Source organism: Monodon monoceros, unplaced genomic scaffold (assembly GCF_005190385.1).
Source record: "Monodon monoceros isolate NGI ecotype Baffin Bay Population unplaced genomic scaffold, NGI_Narwhal_1 Super_Scaffold_18, whole genome shotgun sequence".
Lineage (NCBI taxonomy): Eukaryota > Metazoa > Chordata > Mammalia > Artiodactyla > Monodontidae > Monodon > Monodon monoceros.
In genome coordinates this window covers 176,595,955-176,619,212 of record NW_021703774.1, presented here as the reverse complement: position 1 = coordinate 176,619,212, position 23,258 = coordinate 176,595,955, and the positions used below count along the sequence as shown (strand labels likewise).

Here is a 23,258-nt window from a genome sequence, read left to right as displayed (position 1 = left end):
CGCCCTCCGCATCCGCGCCTCCCGGCCGAAGACCCCTAGGGAGGGCGGCGCCTCCCGCGACGCCTGGATCAAGCTTGGGCCTCTCGCTGCCGACTCGGGTCTGTCCATACTCCCGACGCTGGCTGCGAGCCTCCTGGGGAAGACCTAGGCCAGGGGGGCCTGGGGCAGGAATGGACACTGGGGACTTAGGGCCGGCGGTGGGGGGGCTCAGTGAGGCCTTACTGAAGGAAGTCACATCTAAGGTGAACTATAGGGGCGGGGCGTAAGGAGGACTTGGGGGCCCTGAGGACTGGTGGCCTCTAGAAATTGGGGAGTCGTTTATGGGGGGGAGCCAGGGCAGGAAGAGGTGAGGTTGGGTCAGCTAAGGATTCAGACTTACCCTCGGGCCTTTGGGGGGGCGGGGGTTCCACCGCGGGAACCAAGTGAATGGACCACTGGGCCGCCTGCCGGGTGGTTGTCCCTCCCCCCATGGGCTCCGAAGTGTTCTCTGTGAAGCTGAGACCACGACCAGGCAGCTGGGAGAGGCCAGGACCTGCGACCTGACACCCATGGCCCTCTCTCTTCCCTCCCTCAGGAGCTTGCCCTCCACTTAGCACTCCTAGCAGGGCACAGGCTGTCACCTCTAGGCTAGGTGGGGAAACCCATTAATCCCCTTGATGGGGTTCTCTGGAGACCCAAGTCACAAGAGAGAGTGGCCTCTGGCATCCTGGCCTCCCATCCAGTCAGAGGATCCTGCCTGCCTCTTCTAGAAAGCCAGGGACCACACACACCCCGGACGAAAGGCCTCTGGAGTCGCTCTGGGCTGCCCCGCAGGGCACTGTCCTGCCCCACAACCGGGAGCACCCACGAGTGCCCAGCCCTGTGTCTGGAGGAAGGCGGGCATCTGCTCGGGACTGGACTCAACAAAATGCAGCCAGTGCTGCCTGTACCACTCCATAGCCTGGCTTCTGTGCCCACCTACACCATCTCCTCCACACCCCAGAAACAGCTGGGGAGTTAGAAGCAGCTTTTAGGGGGCCCAGAGTGAGTCTTGGGATCAGGTTTTTTTTTTTTTTTTTTTTTTTTGACCGCGCTGCACGGCACGTGGGATCTTAGTTCCACGACCAGGGATCAAACCCGCACCCACTGCTTTGGAAGCGTGGAGTCTTAACCACTAGACTGCCAGGGAAGTCCCCAGGATCAGTCTCAGACAAAAGTCAAAGTGTTTGTATAGCAAAGGTTCCACAATGAAGCAGAGCTGGTGAATGGCGAGTCCTGGGCCATGCGCTCCCTGTGTGTGGCTTCTGGGTGGTCAGGGCCCCTGATGAGCTCTCCGTGGACAGGCCAGCTCCCTGCCCATGTGACCCTGGTTGTAAACAGGGCATCAGCAGTAGGAGGCTGACACAGGGTAGCTGGTAGTCAAGTGTGGCATTTCTAAGGCAAACAGGCAATCCAGCCATCCAGAGCATGGGCCAGGCCGCTGCCCAGCTGGCAGAAGGCAGCCTGCCCCACGCCTGTGGCCCCAAGTGCACCTCCACGAGCGAGCCCAGCTCACCACGGCCGCCTGTACTAGTGCCCCTGCCCCTGGCTTAGCTTGCTCTGGGGGCAGGTGGGAGATTAGCTTCCGATGGCCACCGTGGGGAGCCCCAGGGCCCAGGCACTTTGGGGCCGGCGTGGCCGACTCTGGTTTCTCAGACCAAGGCTTTGGCCGGCCTGGGCTGGCTCGCCTCCGCACCACTCCCTGCCCAGGGCACCGCCTATAGCCTTCAGGAAGTTGGCACAGGGTGTGGGTGGAGCTGGGGAGGCTGAGGCAGCCTCCAGGGGGCCAGGGAGCAGGGTGGGGCTGCCGTGGCCTCCTGTGGTCTGTTCCCCCCCCACTGCTCCCAGGCAGGAAATAACCCCGTCAGCCAGGACTGGGGCCCGAGACGGATTCCGGAGGTCCTGGCGGGCGTTTCTGCACATCTGGAGCCACGTTCTCTCTGTCGGGGCCCGAGGGAGCCCTGCATGAGGCCGTAGTTGTTGGTGGCCAGTCTCATCCCAGGCTTCGGGGACCAGCCTGGGTCAGGAGCATTCTCCTAGGCGATGGTGACTGCCAGTGCTTGATGCAGGGGCCTTTCTCAGCTGGGGCTGGGGCTGGGGGGCTGGAGTGGCCTTGGCAGCGTATCTGCCCTGAGGCTGCTGGACCAGGTGCACACACACAGCCTCATACTTCACATGTGCGCACACACGTGTGCAGAGACAGGGATGCCGACACACGTGCACACGCGTGCACGCACACACACACACACACACACACACACTGCCCCTCGGACCCCCACCCCACGAGCCTTCCCAATAACGCCCCTGCCCGAGTGGCTGGGGGTTCCCACATCGGGCACAGGGGCCCTGGCACCAGCTGGGGAGGCTCCCTCCAGCAGGATCCCTGCCTCTTGCTCCAAGGTGTCTCAGCTGCCTCCAGGGAGCAGAGGCCAGGCCCAGGGCAGGCCTGCCCCATGCTGAGCTGTGGTCTGGTCTGGCTGAGCCCGGCTCTTTCTGCCCACCTCCTTGCCTGAGTCCTCACAAAAGCACCCCAGCCCCATCGACAGGAAGGCCAGCGGGACACTGGTTGGGGCCTCAGAGCCAGGACACGGAACCAGGGCCCAGGAGGGGGTTGAAGGGTGGGAAGGGAGGAAGTGGTGCTCTCTCTCTGTCCAGCAAGCCGTCGGGCAAACACAAGTGGGTGCCGCTGTGCCCAAGGTCCTGGGGTACGTGCAGGTACAGGCACCGGGGGGGGGGGGCGGGTGGCCCTGAGGAAGGGGGGGACCCGTGGGAGCCCACCGCCCCCAACACCCCGGGGAGAGCAGCCGCCCAAGACAAGCAACCACCCAGACCAAGGTCCAGCCAAACAGCAGCTTTATTAGTGATGCTGGGCTCTTTCCATACCATACAGCGTGCGCCCCAGTATTCCCCAGGGTTTCCAGGGAATGCCTTGGGGCGTCGGGACAATACTGTGTAGCATTTACACTGGGATGATATAAATAAAGCTTTGGTGTATAGGTTTCCAGGAGAGGTTAACACAGGTTAACACTGCGAGACGAATACTTCACACAACACCAGCTGTCAACGTGAACTGGGGTTTTGGCCAAGGGGTAACTTCTAAATGATGAGACGCTGGGGGCTGCTCCAGGCCCCAGCGGTAGGAGGGGGCGTCTAGGGCTGAGGCTCCGCTTGACCCTGTCGTTTTGCCTTCATCTGCAGGTACCGCCCTTTGCCTTCCTCAAAGCGCTTCTTCTCGTCCTCAGTCTCGGGCTGCGGACCACACACAGAGAAGCAGGCAGGTTAGAGAACCTGTGACTGCAGCGGAGCCTGGGCCCTGCCCCGCCCCGGCCCCAGCTTCCTGACAGCCCACAGCGAGCATCCCTCCCCGTGTCACCTTCCACAGCAGGCCAAACGCTGAGCCCAGCGCCATTTGGGTGATGAACTTCAGCGGAAAACACAGTTGATGATGAAACGCGGGAGGGGAGGCCTAAAGCAGAGCCGAGCCAGCGCAAGAAAAAGGGACCCCCACGTTTGCGCCACTCCCAGGGAATGCCAGCTGCTGTCCGTCTCTGCCCCGAAGGGAAGTGGGGACAAGCACCGTGCTGGCTGGGTGACCTTGAGAAGGCCACTTTACCAGGAGTGAGTGACCACACTGTGGGCAGCGAGTCCTGGCCAGCACAGATGCCTAGGAAGTGGCACCTGGTGTCCTCTTCACCTCTTCTCTGCTGCTTCCTTCCTCTGAGCAACCTAAGAAGCCAGGTCCCCGAGTGACCAGGGGACTTGGCCAAGGGCTGGGTTTTGCCCAGGGCAGTCCCGGCTTGTGCCTGCCGACCCAGCAGGATGGCGAACGGTGCCCCCTCTCACTCTTGAGAGTGGCCTGGCCTGGCCGCTAAGTGGTGTGGCCCTGGCCAGAGAGGTCCACTGCGGCAGCATCAGGGGGTCACTTCCCAAGGCTCCATCTCTTGCCCCCCAGGGCCAGCGATTCGGGCTTAAAGAGCTGTGCGAATTCCTCTGGGACGACACTGCCTTGCGACACTATGAAGGTGTCTGAAAGCCAAAGAAATGGGGCAGTTGCCCTTCATCCACAATGACACCAAGCCCTAGCAGCTATTTTTGGCCCCAGGGTTTTACAGACAAATGGTATATTGGCAAAAGAGAGAACGATCAGCCTGAGGATGGAATGTCAGGTCATACCGAATACTTCCTCCCCTTCAGCCTTCTCAGCAATTGTTCTCTAAATGTCACCAGGTGTAAACTGTCAAACCTTGCGGCTCAAAGCCAGTAGAAAGTTCTGGTATCTGAAGCACTAGGATCGTGGTCCTTATAGTGGTTCCGGTTCCTGTCTGAAGAGTCTCAGGGCAAACATGGGAAATGGTGGCTTTTCCAAGACACTTTATTGGAGGCCTGCTCTGGTTTCACCTCTGGCTGACTTTTTAAAAATAAAATTTGAGGCTACTCAATTTGACTTGAAACAGCACAGGGAGGTAAACTGTTCTATCTCAGTTTCAGCAGGCAGTTCTAAGCGGGCAAGACCCCCGAGTCCTCCAGCCCCTGCTGCCCAAGGCACCCCATGAACACAAGTCCACATCCTGCTGGGCCCAGCCCAAGGTTTCTGCACACATCCAGGTAGAATGTCGTTTTGCCTTCGCACGAATCACTTGAGGATCTTGTAAATGTGGATTCTGACCTGGTGGGTCTGGGGGTCAGAGGCTGAGACCTGTTTCTTTTTTTTTTTTTTCTTTTTAATAAATTTATTTATTTATTTTTGGCTGCATTGGGTCTTCGTTGCTGCGCGCAGGCTTTCTCTAGTTGCGGCGAGCGGGGGCTTCTCTTTGTTGCGGTGCGCAGGCTTCTCATCGTGGTGGCTTCTCGTTGCGGAGCATGGGCTCTAGGCACGCGGGCTTCAGCAGTTGTGGCACACGGGCTCAGTAGTTGTGGCTTGCGGGCTCTAGAGCGCAGGCTCCGTAGTTGTGGCGCACGGGCTTAGTTGCTCTGCGGCATGTGGGATCTTCCCGGACCAGGGCTCGAACCTGTGTCCCCTGCACTGGCAGGCGGATTCTTAATCACTGCGCCACCAGGGAAGTCCTGAGACCCGTTTCTAGCACGGGTCCAGGTGATGCGATGCTGCTGCCCGCAGAGCACTTTGGGTAGCAGGACCCTGGCTCCTCCCCATCTCCATCCCTGTTCCAAACGGGGGACAGCCAAAGCGGCCAAGAATGCAAGGTCAAGGCCACCGGGCTAGAACAGTGGGGGCTTTTTCCTCCCCCTCCCCTATATGGAATTTGCTTGGCATGGCTGAGGAGACCTGTGGCTCCCATCCACCTGCAGCCCGAAGGCACAGCCCTTCCTTAGTGGGAGGAGGGGTGTAGCCGGGCTTCCTGCCTGCCTCGCAGATGACCCCATCAGTGCCTATGGGGTCCCAGAGCTGGGAACCGGGGAGTCGGGGCCCGGTGGGGCTGGCTGAGAGGAGAGCTGGAGGAGGGCAGTGGGGGGTCTGGACCACGTTCCAAGGTTCCTGCCAGCTCTAGAAACCCGCCCCTCTCTGCTGGGGCTCTGGAGCAGGCCCTCCTTCTAGCTGGTGGAGTTGCCATCTCGGGGGCAGGGGAAAGAAGGCAAGGGCTTATTAGAAAGAAAACGATTTCTCAGAAGCAAGAGAGTGTGAGCTTGGCCTGGGTAAGGCAGCAGGACCAAGAGGTGGCGGCTACCAGGCCCTCTGCAGAGCCCCCTGGAGCCACGGCCTGCCTCGCGAGACGGGCTTCCTGTTTCTCCAGCCCATCAGTAGTCTTGGAAACCAGCAGATATGGGATTCAGGTGAGAACTGGGTCCCTAAGTGCCAGGGTCATCAGCCAAGTGCTCCTGGGGCTCCAGGGAGCAGGGAGGGGACCCAGGGAGGGTGGCAAACGGCCCCGTGGAGCTGCTGGCGTGAGCTCAGGAGCTGGCGTCCCATCTGTCAGGCAAGGATGGTCCACGTGAGGCCAGGGCCTGGGTGGGGGGTGCTGGCACTGGGACTGAGGAAGGGCTGCTGGGCCCGGGAGACGCCCGGGGAGCAGCCCACCCTCTGTGGGCACCTAGCCATTGACCCCTTGGGGCCGCCCACACCGCGCACTTGGGTTCTTTCCCTCAAGGACGCACACCACCGTTCAGTTTGCGTTGACACCACTGCCTGCAAACTTGCAGCAGGAGTGCGGGCTCTGTGGCCTCCTGCATCCCGGGTCTCTGTCTCCCAGCTCCAAACGGGAGATGAAGCCTTCTTGATGATTTGTGGCCAAACGGGTCTGGAAGCCTGAGCGCTAACTAGCCTCTCCCAGCTAACGATGCACACAGGTCAAAATCTTGAAGTCAAATAAACCTGTTGAATGGTGTTTACTCAGGGCTGTCCCGCAATGATTTAGCCAGGGACCCCTTTTCCTAAGGAACCTGACTCCCATCTTGGGGGTGGCCGAATGGGAAGCGCGGCCCACCCTCTCCTGAGGTCAGCTTGTGGCACGCCCTCAGAGCTGGCCGACAGCCCCGGGAGAAAGAAGCCGGGCACAAAGGCCCACCTCACGTGTGAGCCCAGTTACACAAACGTCCAGAACAGGCAACTCGACAGAGAACACAGATTAGTGGTGGCCAGGGGTTGGGGGAGGGATGAAGACTGGCGGTGTGCTGTGTCTTTTGGGGTTTTTTTTAAAGAAATGCAAGCATTTCTTTCTTGCTTTTTCTTTTTAAGTAATTTATTTGTGTATTCATTTTTGGCCACGTTGGGTCTTCATTGCTGCGTGCGGGCTTTCTCTAGTTGTGGCGAGGGGGGGGGGCCACTCCTCGTTGCGGTGCGCGGGCTTCTCATTGCAGCAGCTTCTCTTGTTGCGGAGTACGAGCTCTAGGAGTGCGGGCTTCAGTAGTTGCGGCTTGTGGGGTTCAGCAGTTGTGGCTCACGGGCTCTAGAGCGCAGGCTCAGTATTTGTGGCGCACGGGCCTAGTTGCTCCGCGTCATGTGGGATCTTCCCAGACCAGGGCTCGGACCCGTGTCCCCTGCATTGGCAGGCAGATTCTTAACCATTGCGCCACCAGGGAAGTCCCTCCTTTTTTAAAAAAAATAATTAATCAATTAATTAATGGCTGCATTGGGTCTTGCTGCTGTGCGCAGGCTTTCTCTAGCTGTGGTGAGCGGGGGCTACTCTTTGTTGAGGTGCGCAGACTTCGCATTGCGGTGGCTTCTCTTGTTGCGGAGCACAGGCTCTAGGCACGTGGGCTTCAGTAGTTACAGCTCATGGGGCTTAGTTGCTCCGTGGCATGTGGGATCTTCCAGGACCAGGGCTCGAACCCGTGTCCCCTGCATTGGCAGGCGGATTCTTAACCACTGCACCACCAGGGAAGCCCAGATTGTACATTTTGAGCAGGGGAACTGTACGGCGTGTAATTATATCTGAAAAGCACCCCAGAGGTACAAGTGCCATCCTAGTTTACAGAAAGTCAAAGGGAAGGTTCAGTGGGGCGGTGCCCCACCCAAATCCGGGCACATGACGGAGGGGCACCAGGGCCGGGGTGATGCGCACTGAATTAAACCATGCACTTGCCCTGCCGCGGCGCCCGGGCCTGGATGCGTGCACTCCCCACGAGCACACAGACCACCCCCTGCGGGACCCTGCCTTGGGGAGCTGACCCGCTAGCTGACCACACACGGGAAAAGAGGTAGCCGACGCAGCACTAGGAACGTGACAATGGCAGGGACCAAAGACAAAGGAGAGCAGAGTGAGGTGGTCTCGAGGGCCAGGTCCTGGGGAGGGTTCCTGGGAAGGCGTGCGGGCACCACCCAGCCCACGAGAGTCTGTGTAACAACCCAGGAGGGGTTCGGAGCTGTCACGCTCCCCTCCCACCAATGAGGACGCAGGGCAGAGGCTGAGGCTGAGCTAGCGACAGCCGCTAAGTGGCAGAGCCGCAGTCTGAGCTGCTGCTGCCCTCCAGACACAGCCTGTGTTGAATGGGCTCTCGGGGCGGGCCTGTCGGTGGGCAGCAGGGCACGCAGTGGCCCTCCCGTGTCACCCTGGTGACCCTCCAGAATGAGCCTGGAGCCCCCTGGGCCTGCAGCGGCCCAGCCCCCCTGGCTCTTCTCCATCCGGGAGGGGACAAGCCGGGGCAGGGGTGCGTTCCTGTCCCAGCCTTGGAGCCGGGCGCGTCCCCGAGGAGCTGCCTGGGCACTAGAGGCGAAGAGCAGACGGGCGCTGCGCCTTCCCCTTCTGCCAGGTCCTGTGAGTGCCAGCGGGCCACATGCAGCTGCCCGAGCGTCCTCCGGATCTCCACACACACGAACAAAAATGCCGGCCCTTCCATCACCTTTGGGGCCACGACCCCCATGCTCTCCGCACACTCACGAGGAATGCCCTCTCTAGGTCATAAGCTCTGGGAGTGAGGGGTGAATGTCTGGGGGGAGCACAGCATCTAGAAGCCAGGGGAGGACCACGTTGGGTCCTCATCAGGGCCGGTTCTGGGGCAGCGGGCAGGGTGTCCACTTCCGGGTCGTGCCCGCACAGGGTGGGCACCTCGTCTGCTTCCCCTTGTCCCACCAGGCCCTGATGTGCAGCTGTGACGAGCCCAGCCCTCTACGGGGTCACCCTAGATGACTGCAGCTACTCACCCCCTCAGCAGCCAACGGGCCACCACGTGTCCAGAACGGGTGCACCAAAGGCTATGAATTCTTCTCTCAAAGCATGACCTGAGGAGGGGCCGAGGCCAAGGTGCAGGTACAAGACAGGGTACATTCTAGTCTCTGCTCAGTGGAGGGAGGGGCCCGCGGGCCCTGGGCCTCAGAGCTGCTGCCCTGAGTCTCTGACGTTCAGTGTTCTGCAGCTAACTCATCAGCCAGGAGCTGCCCTCGGACAGCCCTCACGCCGCTGATGGTGGATGTGCAGGCAGCTGGCCAGCTGGAGAGCGTGGCCAAGCCATGTGCCAGGCCTGGGGGGAAGGAGCCAGACGAGGGCTCATCCCTCTTCTCGCCTCTGGGGACGGCGGCCTGGGCTGCACGTTCCAGGCTCTGAGGATTCGGTGCTGCTACCCCAAATGCTGACGGTCCTCCTCACTGGCCTGCCCTGGAAGGTGCCCAGCAAGGGCACACGTTTAAGAAGACAGGCCCTGGCCGCCACCCTAGGGGGAAACAGAGCCAGAGATGAGCAGAGCAGCCTCTCTGCGGAGGTGGGCGCCCTGCCCTGCTGGCTGGTGGACACTCAGCCTCCCCAGGGCCACGAGCTCTGATAAACAGCTCTCCTGGCCAAGTGACTAAGAGGGTCCACCACTTCCCTGCTGGGCACGGAGCTGACAGAACGAGACAGATGGCTCCCGGCACGCGGCCCCGCCCACGGCCCCGCCCACGGCCCAGCAGCCGCCTCCTCACCTCCTCACAGTCCGTCTCCCTCCATCCGGCAAAGTAAATAAATACATAAGTTGTTGGCTGTTGCTGTTTTTAATGGGGGTTGGAGGTGACGGGGAGAAGGGGAGGACAAGGCTCCTCCATGGGAAATCACATTTTCCCTCAAGTGCCTGAAGCTGTTGGCAGGGAGGAGGGCTCACGACCCCCCCGCAAGTGGCCCCCCTGTGGGTATGAAAAAGGAGGGTGACAGCAAAGGGGCCCACAGGCCGCTCAAGGCGTGGTGACCCCTGTTTACCTGCCTGGTGGAAGGGACAGTGGAGGGGTGGTGAGGACCACAGGGTCACAGGGACCTGCTGTGTGGCCTCAAGAGACGCTGCCCGCCTCCCCAGGGCCAGGTCCTCCCACCTGTAAAATGGGGTTCTCAAGGAGGTGACGTGGCAAAGGGTTTCCTGCACTGCCAGTGCGGGCCGCTCTCCGCGCACGGCAGTCACACCGCGTGTGTGTGCGCGCGCACGTGCACGCTCGTGAACTACTGTCATCACGAATGGCCTTAGAGACCAACTGCGCTCCTGTCTGCCGACCCATAGCCACTGCGCTGGGAGGAGGGCGAACGGCCCTGGGGGTCACCTTAAGGCAGCTGGGCCTTTGGAACGTCACACAGCCCCAGGGACGTGGGGGTGAGGGGAGGGTCCCAGGGCCGGCCCCTCTGTGCTCCGGGCACCCCGCTGGCTCCCACCCGCCCGCTGGCTCCGGGCCCCCGGGCCTCCGATGTGCATCTTCTCCCCCTCTCCCCCCTCCTCCCACCGCGCTTCCTGCCAACGCTGTCTTCCGGGCTCCCGTCAGTGCAAACCAAATGTTTTCCATTTTGCATTTTCTGTGCTTCCAGAACACACATTTGGAACTTGGCAGGGAGGGTGAGTGACTAAGTTCCACCCTCAGTAAAATCAAGAGCTTGTCCTTTTTGTAATTAACGAACGTCTGGTGCGAAGAGGGTTCCCAGTGGTGATATAACAACTTCCTGTGAGCCTGAGGGACGGCAGACCTTCTTAATTAGGAAGCCATGCGGCACAGCCTCTCCGGTCTTCATAACAGGAGACGAGAGGGATTGTGGGACAATCATGAAGGCAATTAAGACATCCTCCAACTACTGGGGCCCTTCAGTGTGGCGTGGCGAGGGGCTCTGTGCATGGTGGTGTCCAGGAGTCCCCAGCCCCGCAGGCAGCTGTGTCCCCCAAGTGCAGCTCCACCTGCAGACCCCGACCCCAGGGGTGCTGGGCTGGGCACCCGGGAAGCCGCCGTCCGGGGGTTTAGTTCCCAGCGGCCGCAGGCTGGGTCTCACCGCCACCGCCGCCAGCACACGCAGCCCCAAGCCTCCAATGATGGGACCGCCATGGGGAGTTGTAGACACCCTTGCCAGGGGCTCCCCTCACCCCACAGCACCAGCTCAGCCCCTGAAATCACTGCCCTCGTGTGCGGTCACGAAATTCCCCTGCGGAAGGGCCAAGAGGAGGCTATGGAAGAGGCAGGGAGCTTGGGCGCTGCCTGGGAAAGGGCAGCGACGGGTACCAGTCTCCGCTGGGAGAGGGGACACAGGCCCTGCTCACAGCACTGGCCCCTGTACCAGCTCTGTGGACACGGCTGTCCCCACCAGACGACAGCTATAAGGTCCTCACCGCCTTTTTCTGAGCCCTTCCCACGGGCTGGGCCCCGGCCAGGGGCAGCGTCCTCACCGCAAGCCTCTGGCCCTGCGTGTGCTCACTCGTGTCGGCGTCTTCCCTTCCCAGCACAGGGCCTGAGACACGGCGGGGCCCAGAAGGCGTTTGCTGAGTGAACGAGCAAACCAACGGAGACTGCAGCGAGAAGGCCACATCAGTGTGACGTGTGTTAGAGAGTCTGCTCGATGGACACATTCAGGCAACCTCCGTGCCCAAGCAGCTCCAGAAGGCTCAGAGCACCCAGGGGCTCGGCAGGGGCCTGCGCTGGTGACAGAGGCACAAGGTGGGGCGTCCGGCACACCTAGGGGTGGACAACCCCCTCCCGCCCCCGATGAAGCATCTCCTCTCCTGCTGGCAGGGCCGGCATGCCGTTCTCTGATTCTGTGTGTGCACATGAGCGGGGAGATCCTTCTGCGTGCTTCCTCCCACTGCGGGGTTCCGGGGTCTGTTTCTTCCTTGCGTCTTTGAGCACGGGGTTCGGAAGTGTCCCTGTCCCTGGCAGGCCTTTGCCAGGGGACTCCACGCCACCTCACAGAGAAAGCACAAGGCTGCCAAGAAGCCACGGTTCTCACATGGTGGGGCGGCCTTGTGGTCCACCCCAGGACACACCAGGCATGAGCTCACCCTCCTGAAAGACCCTCTCAGGTCCTGCGGCCGTGGCCCTTGCCTGGGCCCAATGACCTTCACAGTCCTCTCCCCAGCTTCGAAGTCACCTTCCAGGGGGGCCACAGTGAATCAAGGCTGTCCCGACTCTAGCTGGGATGCTCCTCTTTCCGCTGCACCCTCTGCCCACGGGCCTCTCTTCCTGCAGCCGTGTTTCCAGCACCATCTGGGGTCAGGCCTAACAGTGCCCTTGAGAGCCTGCCTCGGGCCTTCACCTTCTATAGAAATCACAACAGCTGGGGTCACCTGGGTTTGGAGACACAGCACTGAAGCAACAAGAAGCTGATGTTCCAGAGGTAGAACCTACCAACGTTTTAACGAGAAAAAGTGTGTCATCGGTGCATTGGGCCCTCTTCTGGAGAGTTGACTGTTGAACTTGAATTGAGTGTTCTCCAGAGCACTACTGTTCCACAAAGAGGCCAGCCCAGAGCCGTCAGGGACACGGGATCTTCAGGAGACGTGAAGACTGGACGGGTTAAGAAGGTCAGAGGAAGAGTCTGGGCTCATGGCAGAGCAGAGGTGAGAGCCAGGCTGGCGGGCGCAGCACCCTCTCATCCACACCCCCTATGGTACCCGCACCCCTGGTTCCAGGGGCAGGTGGGACTCACAGGCCACTACAAGTTCCCAAACGCCACCCATTCAGGGGACAGGAGCAGCTTCAGGATTCTGGCATTTCCCCATGACAAGGCAGACTCCCTGCTAAGCATCCAAAGCCAAGGGAGAGAGAGAGAGGACATGGGGTCAAGAAGCTTCACGTATATTCTAGTCCCCGACTCGCTCCTGTGGACGGGCAGCAAGGGCACAGCCTCCCTCACTGACGTGGCTCCCCGGACCCTTCCTGGAACAGACGAGTCAGTCCTGCTGTGCTCCAGTCTGAGTTTCGTAAATCAGGGAGCAAGTAGAAATCATTCCAGCACACCGAATGTCTGGGACAGAGGTGTCTCCCCAAGCCGTAGGGCCACCTGGGGCCCCCAGCCCAAAACAAGCCCCATGTGAGGGCCCTCTTCCCTTCCCTGGGGGTGGGATGTATGTTCCTTTCACCATATCAGGCTGTAAAGAGCAGGCCTGGCCATGGTTGCGGGGAGGTGGTGGCTGCCCCTTCACCTCCAGGCTCGGGTCCTAGGATCGAGGAGCTGCCCACTGCCGGAAGCCTTGGCCCCGTGCTTCCTCTTCGGTGCAAAGTAGCGAGGAGCTCTCTGGTTAGATCACGGAGATGGTGCCGAGACCACAGAGGACCTGCCGGCCTGGGGTGGCTCCAGTGGGGAAACGGAGGCTCAGAGACCAGAAGGGGCTGCCATGGCCAAGGGGCTCAGGGTCTGCTCCAGGTCGACTCCATGGCAGGGCCGGCCACTGGACTCTGGGCGAGTCCCTGCCCATCACTGTCACTGTGGCCTGTCTGTGGGCTCGGACAACCCACCCTGACACCCACCAGGGAGGCGGGTCGGCATCTCGTGAACGCTCAGCTGCCTCCCCTGGGACCATCGCTGCTGTGGGCACCGGGGGCATCCACCCTGCCGGCTCCCTCCCAGTAGACAGAGAATGGCCTCGGCGGGCACCTGGCCCTAGGGAGTGGGCGCTCAGGGAACCTGGTGGCGACTGGCCCTCGAGGGTGCCCTGAGGTCCGGGTGTGATGCACAATGGAAGCACTCACAGCTGAGAAAGGGCAGAAGCACACGTTTTGCCGTGTTCTTGGCAGAGCTCCACCGGCTGCGAGAGGGAAGGCCGGCTGCCTCCCCGATCTCCTCACTGCCGCCGCTTTCATCCCGACTTGTCACTTCAGTGGCTGACGACGGAGGCCCCAGGGTCCAGGCCCCCGTCCTCTGCACGCCAGCTGTCCGTGTGGACCGGGAGGCGAGGGTCTACAAGCAGCGGCCAAGACCCCCGCGCCGCAGGCCGCTCTGTGGTTTGGGTTTTCTGGGAGCCAAGCAAAACGGCTTCGGAAAGACCCTGCTCCGCTGCCTCCACGTGCCGTGGCCATGCCGCTCGGCTCGCTGGGGAAAGCATTCCTATTCCAAATGACCCACAGAAGCAGCTGTGAACGTGCTCTCTCAAAACCCACATCGCCTGCGTGCTTGCGATGGAGCCCAGGCTTCTCCCTTGTCGAGGGCGCGACCTCTCCCGCACGCGAGTCTCCTGAGGCCTCGGGGGCTGCAGCGCCCACATGTGAACCAGAGAGAACGGAGGCCGGCCTTGCGCCCAGGACGGTCTTGCTCTGGCTTCAACACAGTCTGTCCATCGGGTTCTCACGCTTCTGGAGACTGAAAAGGCTTCCCACACCCGGGCTGGAAAGTCGCCCATGGGAGGTGCTGGGGCCAATCTGGGGCCGGGTCCCAGGGAGCCACCTCGGGGCGTTCCCCCACGTCCCTCCGTACCACCTCTCCAGAGCTGGAAGGTGCTGTGGGTCTGTCTGCCACCCCCGAGGTCAGAGGGCACGGCCACAGGGAGGCGTTTAGAAGGAGGCAGGGCCTGGGCCTGGCTGGTTCCGCGTCCCGCGCTTGCCTCCTCTAATAAGCAGCCTGGAAGTGCCGGCAGCTGCCGGGCGGGCACGGTGCAGTAGGCCCTCCCTAGCATAAAATATTCATCAAGAAGAACTCCAACAGCCACGCTGCCTTCCATGTCAGCCGGGCCCTGGGGATGGGAGCTAAAAATAGACAGGAGGATAAGTGCTGACAGCAGGGGTGGGGAGGGCTGAGCCCCGACGCGGGCACACGTGGGCTGAGAGGCAGACAACTGTGGTGTCGGTGGTTCCCAAGCGAGCGCCGCAGAGGCTGGGCTGGAGGCTAGGGAGTCTGCCCCACCCCCCAGAGGCTATTTTTATCCACATTGGTGGGCCCCAGGACACCCCAGTGAAGAATCAAAGCCCATCTTTAATTAGCAACAATAGCCTGGATCGACATGCAGCCGGCCAGTGGGAAGATGTGGCCACTGCCAACCACCGGCCCCTCAGACCTGGGAATTCGGTTACCCTCCCTTCCCCTTCATTCAAGCAGGTGACTTTCCCCTAACCCCCTGCAGCCCCTCCTGCACCGACCCCCCGACCCCCAGGTCCCTATGTTTCTGGAAAGGGCACAGACAGCCCCCAGGGTTCACAGACCAGCCCGGCACCATAAGAGTGTCCCAGCTCTGGGAAGGTCACGGGCTCCTCCACAAAGGGCTCTCCATGCAGACTGGAGCCCGGGGCCAGAGGCTCTCCTCCCTGAGCCCGGACTGCTGTCCCTCCACCCTGGCTGCGGCACTGGTCTCCCCGGCAGCCTGAGCTCTGGGGTGCGGGCAGGGCAGAGGGGGTAGCCATAGAGAGCTCCAATCAGGCCCGAGGCAGCTCCTGGGCTCCTGGGCGGGCGCACACTACAGCCGGCTACGGCCGGAATGCAGACCTTGCCGGGACACCCTGTCCACCTGCATGTACTCTGCGGGAGCCTTTTCAAAATGAAGATGGTCCCGACTCCTTGGCTATCCTTGGTCTCAGGGCCATTTGGGGTGTCCCGCAGGCCCCACTCTCCCTCAGCTGACGGTAGAGGAAAGGGCTCGGACAGCCGGAAGGCTGTCCTGGGCCGGGCCTGCCCTCTAGCAGCGGGGGGGCCTCGGGTGTGTCCCTGCCCCTCCTCTCCCGCTACAAGAGGCCAGCTCGGCCCCCAGCCCTCTCAGTTCCTTTTGCTCTCTCTCCCACCAACTCCAGGCTGGTTTCCAGGCAACGGCAAAGAGTCTCTGGGTGATGGGGTGGGCGTGGGGAGTAAGGCTTTATCCAGAGAGGGGAGGGAAGGTCATCAAAGGAGGAAATATCTGAGAAACGGTGGAAGGAGCTGCTGTCGTGACCATCTGAGGGAAGGTGTCCAGGCAGAGGAACAGCAAGTGCAAAGGCCCTGAGGCGGGACTGAGTTTGGGATTTGAGGAACAGAGGTGGCCGGCCTGGCTGGACCCCATGCCCAGGGCAGCGAGGAGCCGCTGAGCTGCTGAGCAGTTCAGGCGGGAGGCAGCCAACGCAATTCTGTTCTGAAAAACTTGCCGGGATGCAGCGCAGAGTCAGGGTGAGGGCAGCAGGAATGGGGGAGGGCATACAGCTTGGGGCTGAGCGGGAGGGAGGGGCCAGCCCGGTTCCCAGGCTCACCGGGAGGGAATCCACCAGGAGGAGTGGGAGTTTTGGGGGGAGGCGGCTGGGAGACAACGGTTCAGTTCGGAATGTTACATTTGAAATGCCTGCTGAGACCCTGTGGAGAGAGGCAGCCCATATGGGAGAGTAAAGCAAGGAGGCCCGGGGCCCGGTCCCAACCACCCAGGGAGGGCAGGGTGCAGGTTGGGACCTGTCAGAGCCCCGTGTTTCGGGGGCCATGGGGTGGCCATCTGCATACTCAGCCTCAAGGAGGCGCCAGGGAGAGGAGTGTTCCTGGATCTGGCCACCCTGCTGGAGCCTGGAGGCTAGGCAGGCGCCAGGGAGAGGAGTGTTCCTGGATCTGGCCACCCTGCTGGAGCCTGGAGGCTGGGCAGGCGGGGGGCACAGAGGTCAAGGGCTCGCCTGTGTGGGGCGGGACTTCAGCATCCAGGAGGGAGATGTCCCCCAGGGGTCCTGTGGCAATATGGAGAGAGATGGAACAAGGGTCTGGGGGAGAAGGGGGGCGAGCCTGCATCTGGGGGCCAAGAGGAGCAGGCAAGGTTCCCAGAGGAAGGGGTCTGAGACCCAGGGACACGTGGTTGCAAAGGTCAAGGCAGGAGGAGGTCAGGCCGTGGACAGAGGTCGGGGGGACGCGCGTGCGTCAGCCGAGGGGCTGAGGCGGCTGGAAGCCACCCTGCTGAGCCATCAGGATGGAGGGCGGGATGGCACCCTGGTACTCGTGGCCCAGGGCCCCTCCTGTGGGGGCAGTGGTGGAAGGTGGGGAGGAGGAGGGACGCAAGGCCGGGGGCTACAGCGCTGGGGACTCGGGAGGGAGAGGCCGAGGCTGCCGGACCCTCCACCCCTCCCCAGCAGCCTGGGGTGGTACGTGGTGGAGGTGACGGTGCAGAGCCTACCTGAGGACGGTGCCCACCCTGGCTCCCCTTTCCTTCCTTCCACACGGTGAAGCCCCCCATCCTTTAAGGCCAGGTTCACCAACCCTGCCCTGTGCAGCCTCCCCCCACGCCCCCCACCCGACTCACTGGAGCCCCAGCGTGGGGACCCAATGCCAGCGAAGAGTGAGTAGGGGGTGGCCCGCAGAGAACGGGGGAGGGACAGGAGAGGGCCCAGCGGGCAGCTGAGGCTCCTCTGGCCATGGCAGGGGCCTTGACGAGGCCAGACGGCTCCTCCACCAAACCTAGGCGCCGCCCCTGTGGGCCTGCGAGGCCCCAGAGAGGAGCGGGGCTGGGGGGTTAGCATCTCCGCGGCTGGGGGGTTAGCATCTCCGCGGCTGGGGGGCTAGCATCTCCGTGGTGGCAGGCCAAGGCGAGCGAGCAGGGGCCTCGCGCCCGCCTGGATGAGGAAGTGCTCCGAAATGCAGTATGTTTATCCTTACGGAGGCTTCTAGTACGTGCTCTTTGCCAGGAGGCACAGGAGCTGCATGGGAGCAGGGGCCCTGGGAGGCTGGCGGGGGGCCCGAGTCGCCTGCCAGTCGCTTCCACACAAGCGTCAGGTGCTCGAGACCCTACCCCCGGCCCCTCCCCAGGCTTCTCGGCTCCGCACCCACACCTCAACCACCGCCCAGGGTTCTGGCTTCCTCCTGGCCCCCTAGTGACAGACTGGCTCAAGACAAACCAGGAGCAGCCTGAACGGAGGCTTTCCTCTGCACCCAGGCTCCCGCGGACCGGCTGTGTGACCTTCCCCAAGTGCCTCAGCCTTGCTGGGCTGAGGGTGGCCGAGAGAAGCAGGCAGAGGACTCAGAACCGGCGGGCACAGGGCCGCCCTCCAGGCGGGGGCACTTACCCCGACCGGCATAGCTAAGGAATGTGTGAGGCTCATAAAGCTGTCATCAGCCTCAAGGGGAATCTGGAGGCATCGTTCATTCATTCACTCGTTCATTCCTGCATCCAACACACAGTCGCCCAGTGCCTCTGAGCTGGGCCTCCTCGCCACCCTGCCCTCCCCGCGCCCCGCCTTGACGCTGGCCGCCTCAGGCTCCCCGACTCCCAGGCTCCCCGACAGCTAGCACGCGCCAAGGTGTTGGGATTACAGCTCCCACGACCGCCCAACACGGCCCCCTGCCCCACTGGCCTTCCTGGGGGCTCCTGCCCACTCCCCAGGCACCACTTCACGTCCACCCCAGGTGGAGGCCACCAGCCCAGCGCGCTCCCCCGGCTCCCCTGAGCGTCCACGCCGCCTGTCTCTCCTCCTGGGATTGGCTTCAGGCCTTGCACACAGCAGGATTCATGCATTTTCCCAACCGCACCCACTAAGTGCCAAGACTGTTCCAGCCCCAGTGAGCCACTAGGAGCACACGTGTTCCAGTTCGTGAAGCTCAGTCCAGTGGGGGAGGGACAACCGGCAAATGAGCAGCTCCCACAAGCCGGGGGGCTGGTGCTTTGGAGAAAGGCAGGGCAGGGACGAGGCCAGACCGTGGATGGGGGTCTGGCGTGCGGCGGGTGTGAGTGGGTGGGAGCCCCGGAAGTCTCCGGGGATTGTGGCCTTGAGCGCTGGGGGCCCGCGGGCGCCGAGAGCTGAGGAGGGGGCCGGGGGCGAGAGGGAGGGAAACCCTTACATGTTCAGTGAATCCAACCTTCTCTTTTCCAAATTAAGAAAATGCTAGTGACTCACCTGTGCCCCCCCGCCGCCCCCGCCTCCGCAGCTCCAATAGCAGCCTCTTGGGTTGTGGAGCCCAGGACGGCAGCCAAGCAAACCCTGCTGGTGGCTGAGACCTGCCAGGATCCACGCCTGGGCCAGAGCCCCCAGCTCTGCTCCTGGTGGCGGCCGCCAACCTGCCACTGCTCTCTGCACACCCAGGGCAGAGCCTGGCTGGGGAGCCAGGGCCGGGAGAGGCCACGAGGCCCAGACGCCCAGCCCCGAGGTGCGGGGCTCTGGCTTGGCCCCATGATGCAGGACATGCAGGCCAGGGCCTCCCCGAGAGCCCACCCTGGGAGGGTCCTCACCCCCACCCCAGAGCTTGTACACGGTGCCAGGACCAGCAAGGCGGCGTGCTTATCCCACGGCAAGGAGCTCGTAAGGGGCGCCTCTCACCTTGTCTGCCCAGTCCCTCCCCCACAGTCCACGGGGACGGGGCCTCACGTTTGACCTGCCCCGCAGCCAAGGTCGCTGGCCCCTCAGGAGCTGAGCGGACCCAGCTGCCCAGAATGGATTCATGTAGCTCCGTTTCTCCTGGGAGCCCAGCAAGCGCCGAGGGGGCTGGCCCAGCAGCGGGCCAGCTGCCCCCAGGGACACACGGGCCAGAGGGGCCACTCACCACGAGCTGGGGCACAGGCAGAGACTTGCCCTCCTGGCTCAGGGACACATAGGTGAAGAAGGCACTGGCGGCCCGGTAGCGCTTCTGGGAATTGTCCACCACGGGGTCGGAATCCACCAAGACCTCGATCTCCATGGACTTATTGCTGGTGAAGGTCACGCGCCCAGAGATGGTGATGACACAGCCTGCGGAGCACAGACAACGGGTTAGGGAAGCCTCGACCCAGGGCGGCCAGGCGGCCGGGTCGGGCTGGGCAGGGAGGGCGCAGAAATCAGCAGTACCGAGGATGCTGGAAGACACTTGGTTAGACAGCACAGACCATCCTGCTAACTGCCAGGACATCACAACGACAGCACATCGGAGCCCCCTGAGTGTTCACCTTTCTAGTTAGTGAGCGGGCGTTTCCTTCACTTACGGAAACATTTAGAGCCGAAGGGATCTTGGTGGCCACCCAAGCGTGGGTCTCTATTCCCCGGGAGAGGCAGCGTCTGCTGGAAGGGTGCTTCCAGTGAGTCCTGCCCCTCGGGGCCAGCCCCCAACCTGCTTTCAGATCCCTCCGCAGGTTAAGGACAAATCTGCACTGTCCATGCTTTGGCCTTACTTGTGCCACTGGAGCCACACAGCTGCCCCACCAAGTTGCTCTCAGCCCCGCTAAAGAACCTTCCTCCACCCTCCCCGGCCCCACCCCCCCACCCCCCAGCTCCCTGGCTCCAGCGTTGCCGATGCTGGTCAGAGGGCAGCGTCACATGCACCGTCAGGCCAAGCTGCCACGCTGACCGTGGTCCTAAGTCCCCCTGGAGCCACTGTCTGCACTTCAGCCCACGTCCTCCTACCCTCTGTGCAGGTGGGACTGCGTCTGTCCCGTCAGGCTCCCCTCCCGGTCAGTGTCGCCCACCGGACCAGCGCTCTCCTCTGAGCTGCGGATCTGCCCTCCGACAACATCCCCGCGGCCCTGCCCATGGTCGGAGTCTCCAGGTGCTCCCCACCTCCCACACCAGCAGTTTCCCTTGTAGACAGTCACACGTTCCTGTAACACTGTCCTGGGGGTCCTGCTCTCCCTCCACCCTGCCCCAACCTCTCTGCACTCCCCATGCCCCTGAGTCCTGAACATCTACCCTAGAGCATCCCTTCTGCCCCCGCCCTCCTGGTCACGGGCTCCCAACTACCACTGGCCTTGGCCTCCCGTCCCTTGACTTCATCTCATGGAGCCCAGCTTTTCTCGTATAAACAAGTTGCCTCACGGGGTAACCATGGGGCTGGCATGAAACGAGCCAGGTGCCGAGGCTCCTGCCTGGTGGCAGGAGGCATGCAGTGCGGTTGTTACCGCCAGCAGTGCTGTTTTGGACCCTGACGCAGCACTGTTCCTTTCCACTGACGTGGTCAGGACCACCATCCCAAATGCAGCCTGGTTCTGGGCTGAGCTCAAGGAAATCCCTGGCCAGGCCTGACCGGCGCTGACTGCAGGGACCTTTTAACACCCCGGGAACCCCAATGTCCCAGCTCCATGGAGACAGGCCCCCACAAAAGATGTTTAGAGACCAGGAAGACAGACAAGTTGGGGCAGTGGGTGGCTGTTAGGGTGGTGAGCGCGTGGGCAGGCAGAAGCGGGAGCGGTTATCCGTGGCATGCAAAGCGCCTGGGCCCACCCTGGGAACAGCCCCCACACGGCCCACACGGGCCGCTTCCAGGGGAGCAGGAAGGGGAGGTGGGCATCCCCGAGGGTCTCCAGGCGTCCCTGCCTGTCCCCATCATGCCAGCCCCAGTGCCAGCCAGCACCCTCTCACCCACGACCAGACAGAAGACTTGGGGTCCATGAGCCGAGAGGTAGGGAGGGACAAGACCCCCCCTCAAGAGGAAACCCGCCAGAACTCCCTGGCCAAGGGGCAGGGATGCGGGGGCAGTGAATTCGGGGCATTGCAACACTGACCGTTTGTTCAAAGAACAAATGGAGGGCTTCCCTGGTGGCGCAGTGGTTGAGAGTCCGCCTGCTGATGCAGGGGACACGGGTTCGTGCCCCAGTCTGGGAGGATCCCACATGCCGCGAAGCGGCTGGGCCCATGAGCCATGGCCGCTAAGCCTGCGCGTCCGGAGCCTGTGCTCCGCAACGGGAGAGGCCACAGCAGTGAGAGGCTGGCGTACCGCCAAAAAAAAAAAGAACAGATGGAAACACACCCTTGCTTTGTCTCCTGTGCAAGCCCCCCCACCAACCACGTGGCTAATCACGTCTCATTTCGGGTAGAAATCCGAAGAAACTTCTAATCAAAAGTGGTTTCAAACAACAAAGAAGTTGATTATGAGCATTAGACACAAGAGGACGCCATCCTGAGTGTCACTCATGGTAGGAGACACAGTGATCGCTTCCTTTTTAAATTTTTAAATTTTTTGGCTGCGCTGGGTCTTCGTTGCTGCGCGCGGGCTTTCTCTTGTTGCGGCGAGGGGGGGCTTCTCTTGTTGCGGAGCGCGGGCTCTAGGCGCGCGGACTTCAGTAGTTGTGGCACGTGGGCTCAGCAGTTGCGGCGCACAGGCTTAGCTGCCCCACAGCAGGTGGGATCTTCCCAGACCAGGGATCGAATCTCTGTCCCCTGCATTGGCAGGTGGTTTCTGAACCACTGGACCACCAGGGAAGTCCCTGGTCACTTCTTAAAAGTCGTGAAAACTTCAATTATAGCCAAAACACCAGCCTCTTCACCTCTCAGAGATGGTGACATCTTTATTCTCACAGCCCACAGTCTTTATTTACCACTGGCTGGCCACCACGGGAAGGTGCCTGAAAGTTGGAAGACGGACTAGGTCATTGAGGGCCTGGGACCTAATTTGAAACTGACAAGGACAGACCCCCGTGCTGCTGAGGGCCTCCCCTTCCCTGACCCTTGGCTCAGAAAGTGCACTCTGGGGTCTGTGGTCATTCGCTGGGGATGGGGTGGTCAGAAGCACCTCAGGGCAGCTCCAGCCATGTCCACGGTTCGTCAGCTCCCAGATGCTGGGAAGGCTCCCACCAAATCCCTCACCTCCTGCGCCTCCTCCGCTCCCACCACCCACTGCAACATCACTAGGCTCCCCCAACATCCAAGAGCGTAGAGCGGCCAGTCCACAGTGGTGGAGGGTCCCCAGCAATTGGTCCCAGCTTCGTGGGAACAGACACCTCCACCCCACAGACCCCACGCCGCCCCTGCCCCATTGCCCAGCCCGGTCCACCCTCTCACGGCAGCTCGGGCACCCCCCGTCGCTCTCTTTCTAGAACAGAGCTCCTCTCCTTCAGGGTATCCAACCAGTCTGATGGCCTGTCTGATGTTTGCCTCCCTCCCAGCTGGGGAGCCCCACGAGAGCAGGTGCCCCATCACGCCTGAACCAACACGTAGCCCTGTGTGGACAGCGGGCCACTGCAGACTCCAGCCGGACGGGGACACTTGTGTAGACACTTCGCCTCAACTAGCATCATGGCCGCCCTCAGCCCGAGCAACCCAGCAAGGCCAGGCTCTTTCCACCCTCCCCCAGGCACAGAGGTCCGAGCCGGGACACTGGGGCCCATCTGAGCAGGGGGCGACCCCAGCCCGACTCTAGCTTGGTTGCTGCTCCCTTTGTCTCAGAAACTGCCAGAGCAGGCACGACCTGCCACGTGCTCAAGGGCGCTCCGAGGGCCGGTGGTGAGATGCGTTCCGCCCTGACCGCGTGCTCCGAAGTGCCGCGACGCTGCCTGGGGACTTTCCACTAGGCCACACATCCACATCCGCCCACAGGGTGACTAGTTTATTTAAGAGTGGGGTGACTGGGGCTTCCCTTGTGGCGCAGTGGTTAAGAATCCGCCTGCCAATGCAGGGGACAAGGGTTCAAGCCCTGGTCTGGGAAGATCCCGCATGCCACGGAGCCACTAAGCCCGTGAACCACAGCTACTGAGCCTGCGCTCTAGAGCCCGCGAGCCACAACTACTGAGCCCACGTGCCACAACTACTGAAGCCCGCGTGCCTAGAGCCCGTGCTCTGCAACAAGAAGCCACCGCAAGGAGGAGCCCTGCGCGCTGCAATGAAGAGTAGCCCCCGCTTACTGCAACTAGAGAAAGCCTGCGTGCAGCAACGAAGACCCATCGCAGCCAAAAATAAATAAATTATATATATATATATATATATAAATATACATATATATATATATATATATATATATATATATAAAAGAGTGGGGTGA

At 61.9% G+C, this 23,258-nt stretch overlaps 1 protein-coding gene across 2 annotated transcripts in view; it reads right to left on the bottom strand.

The window, feature by feature from the left end:
• Positions 1 to 2,854: 2,854 nt before the first annotated feature.
• The window catches only part of ACOT7 (acyl-CoA thioesterase 7), a 90,683-nt gene continuing 70,279 nt past the window's right edge, over positions 2,855 to 23,258 (bottom strand). For both annotated transcript variants that reach the window (XM_029229794.1, XM_029229795.1), the window contains exons 8-9: positions 19,080 to 19,264; positions 2,855 to 3,267 (exon numbers count right to left, since the gene is read on the bottom strand). In XM_029229794.1, the coding sequence (XP_029085627.1) occupies positions 3,169 to 3,267; positions 19,080 to 19,264 (284 nt within the window). In that variant the 3' untranslated portion in view covers positions 2,855 to 3,168. The remainder of the gene's footprint in view (positions 3,268 to 19,079; positions 19,265 to 23,258) is intronic.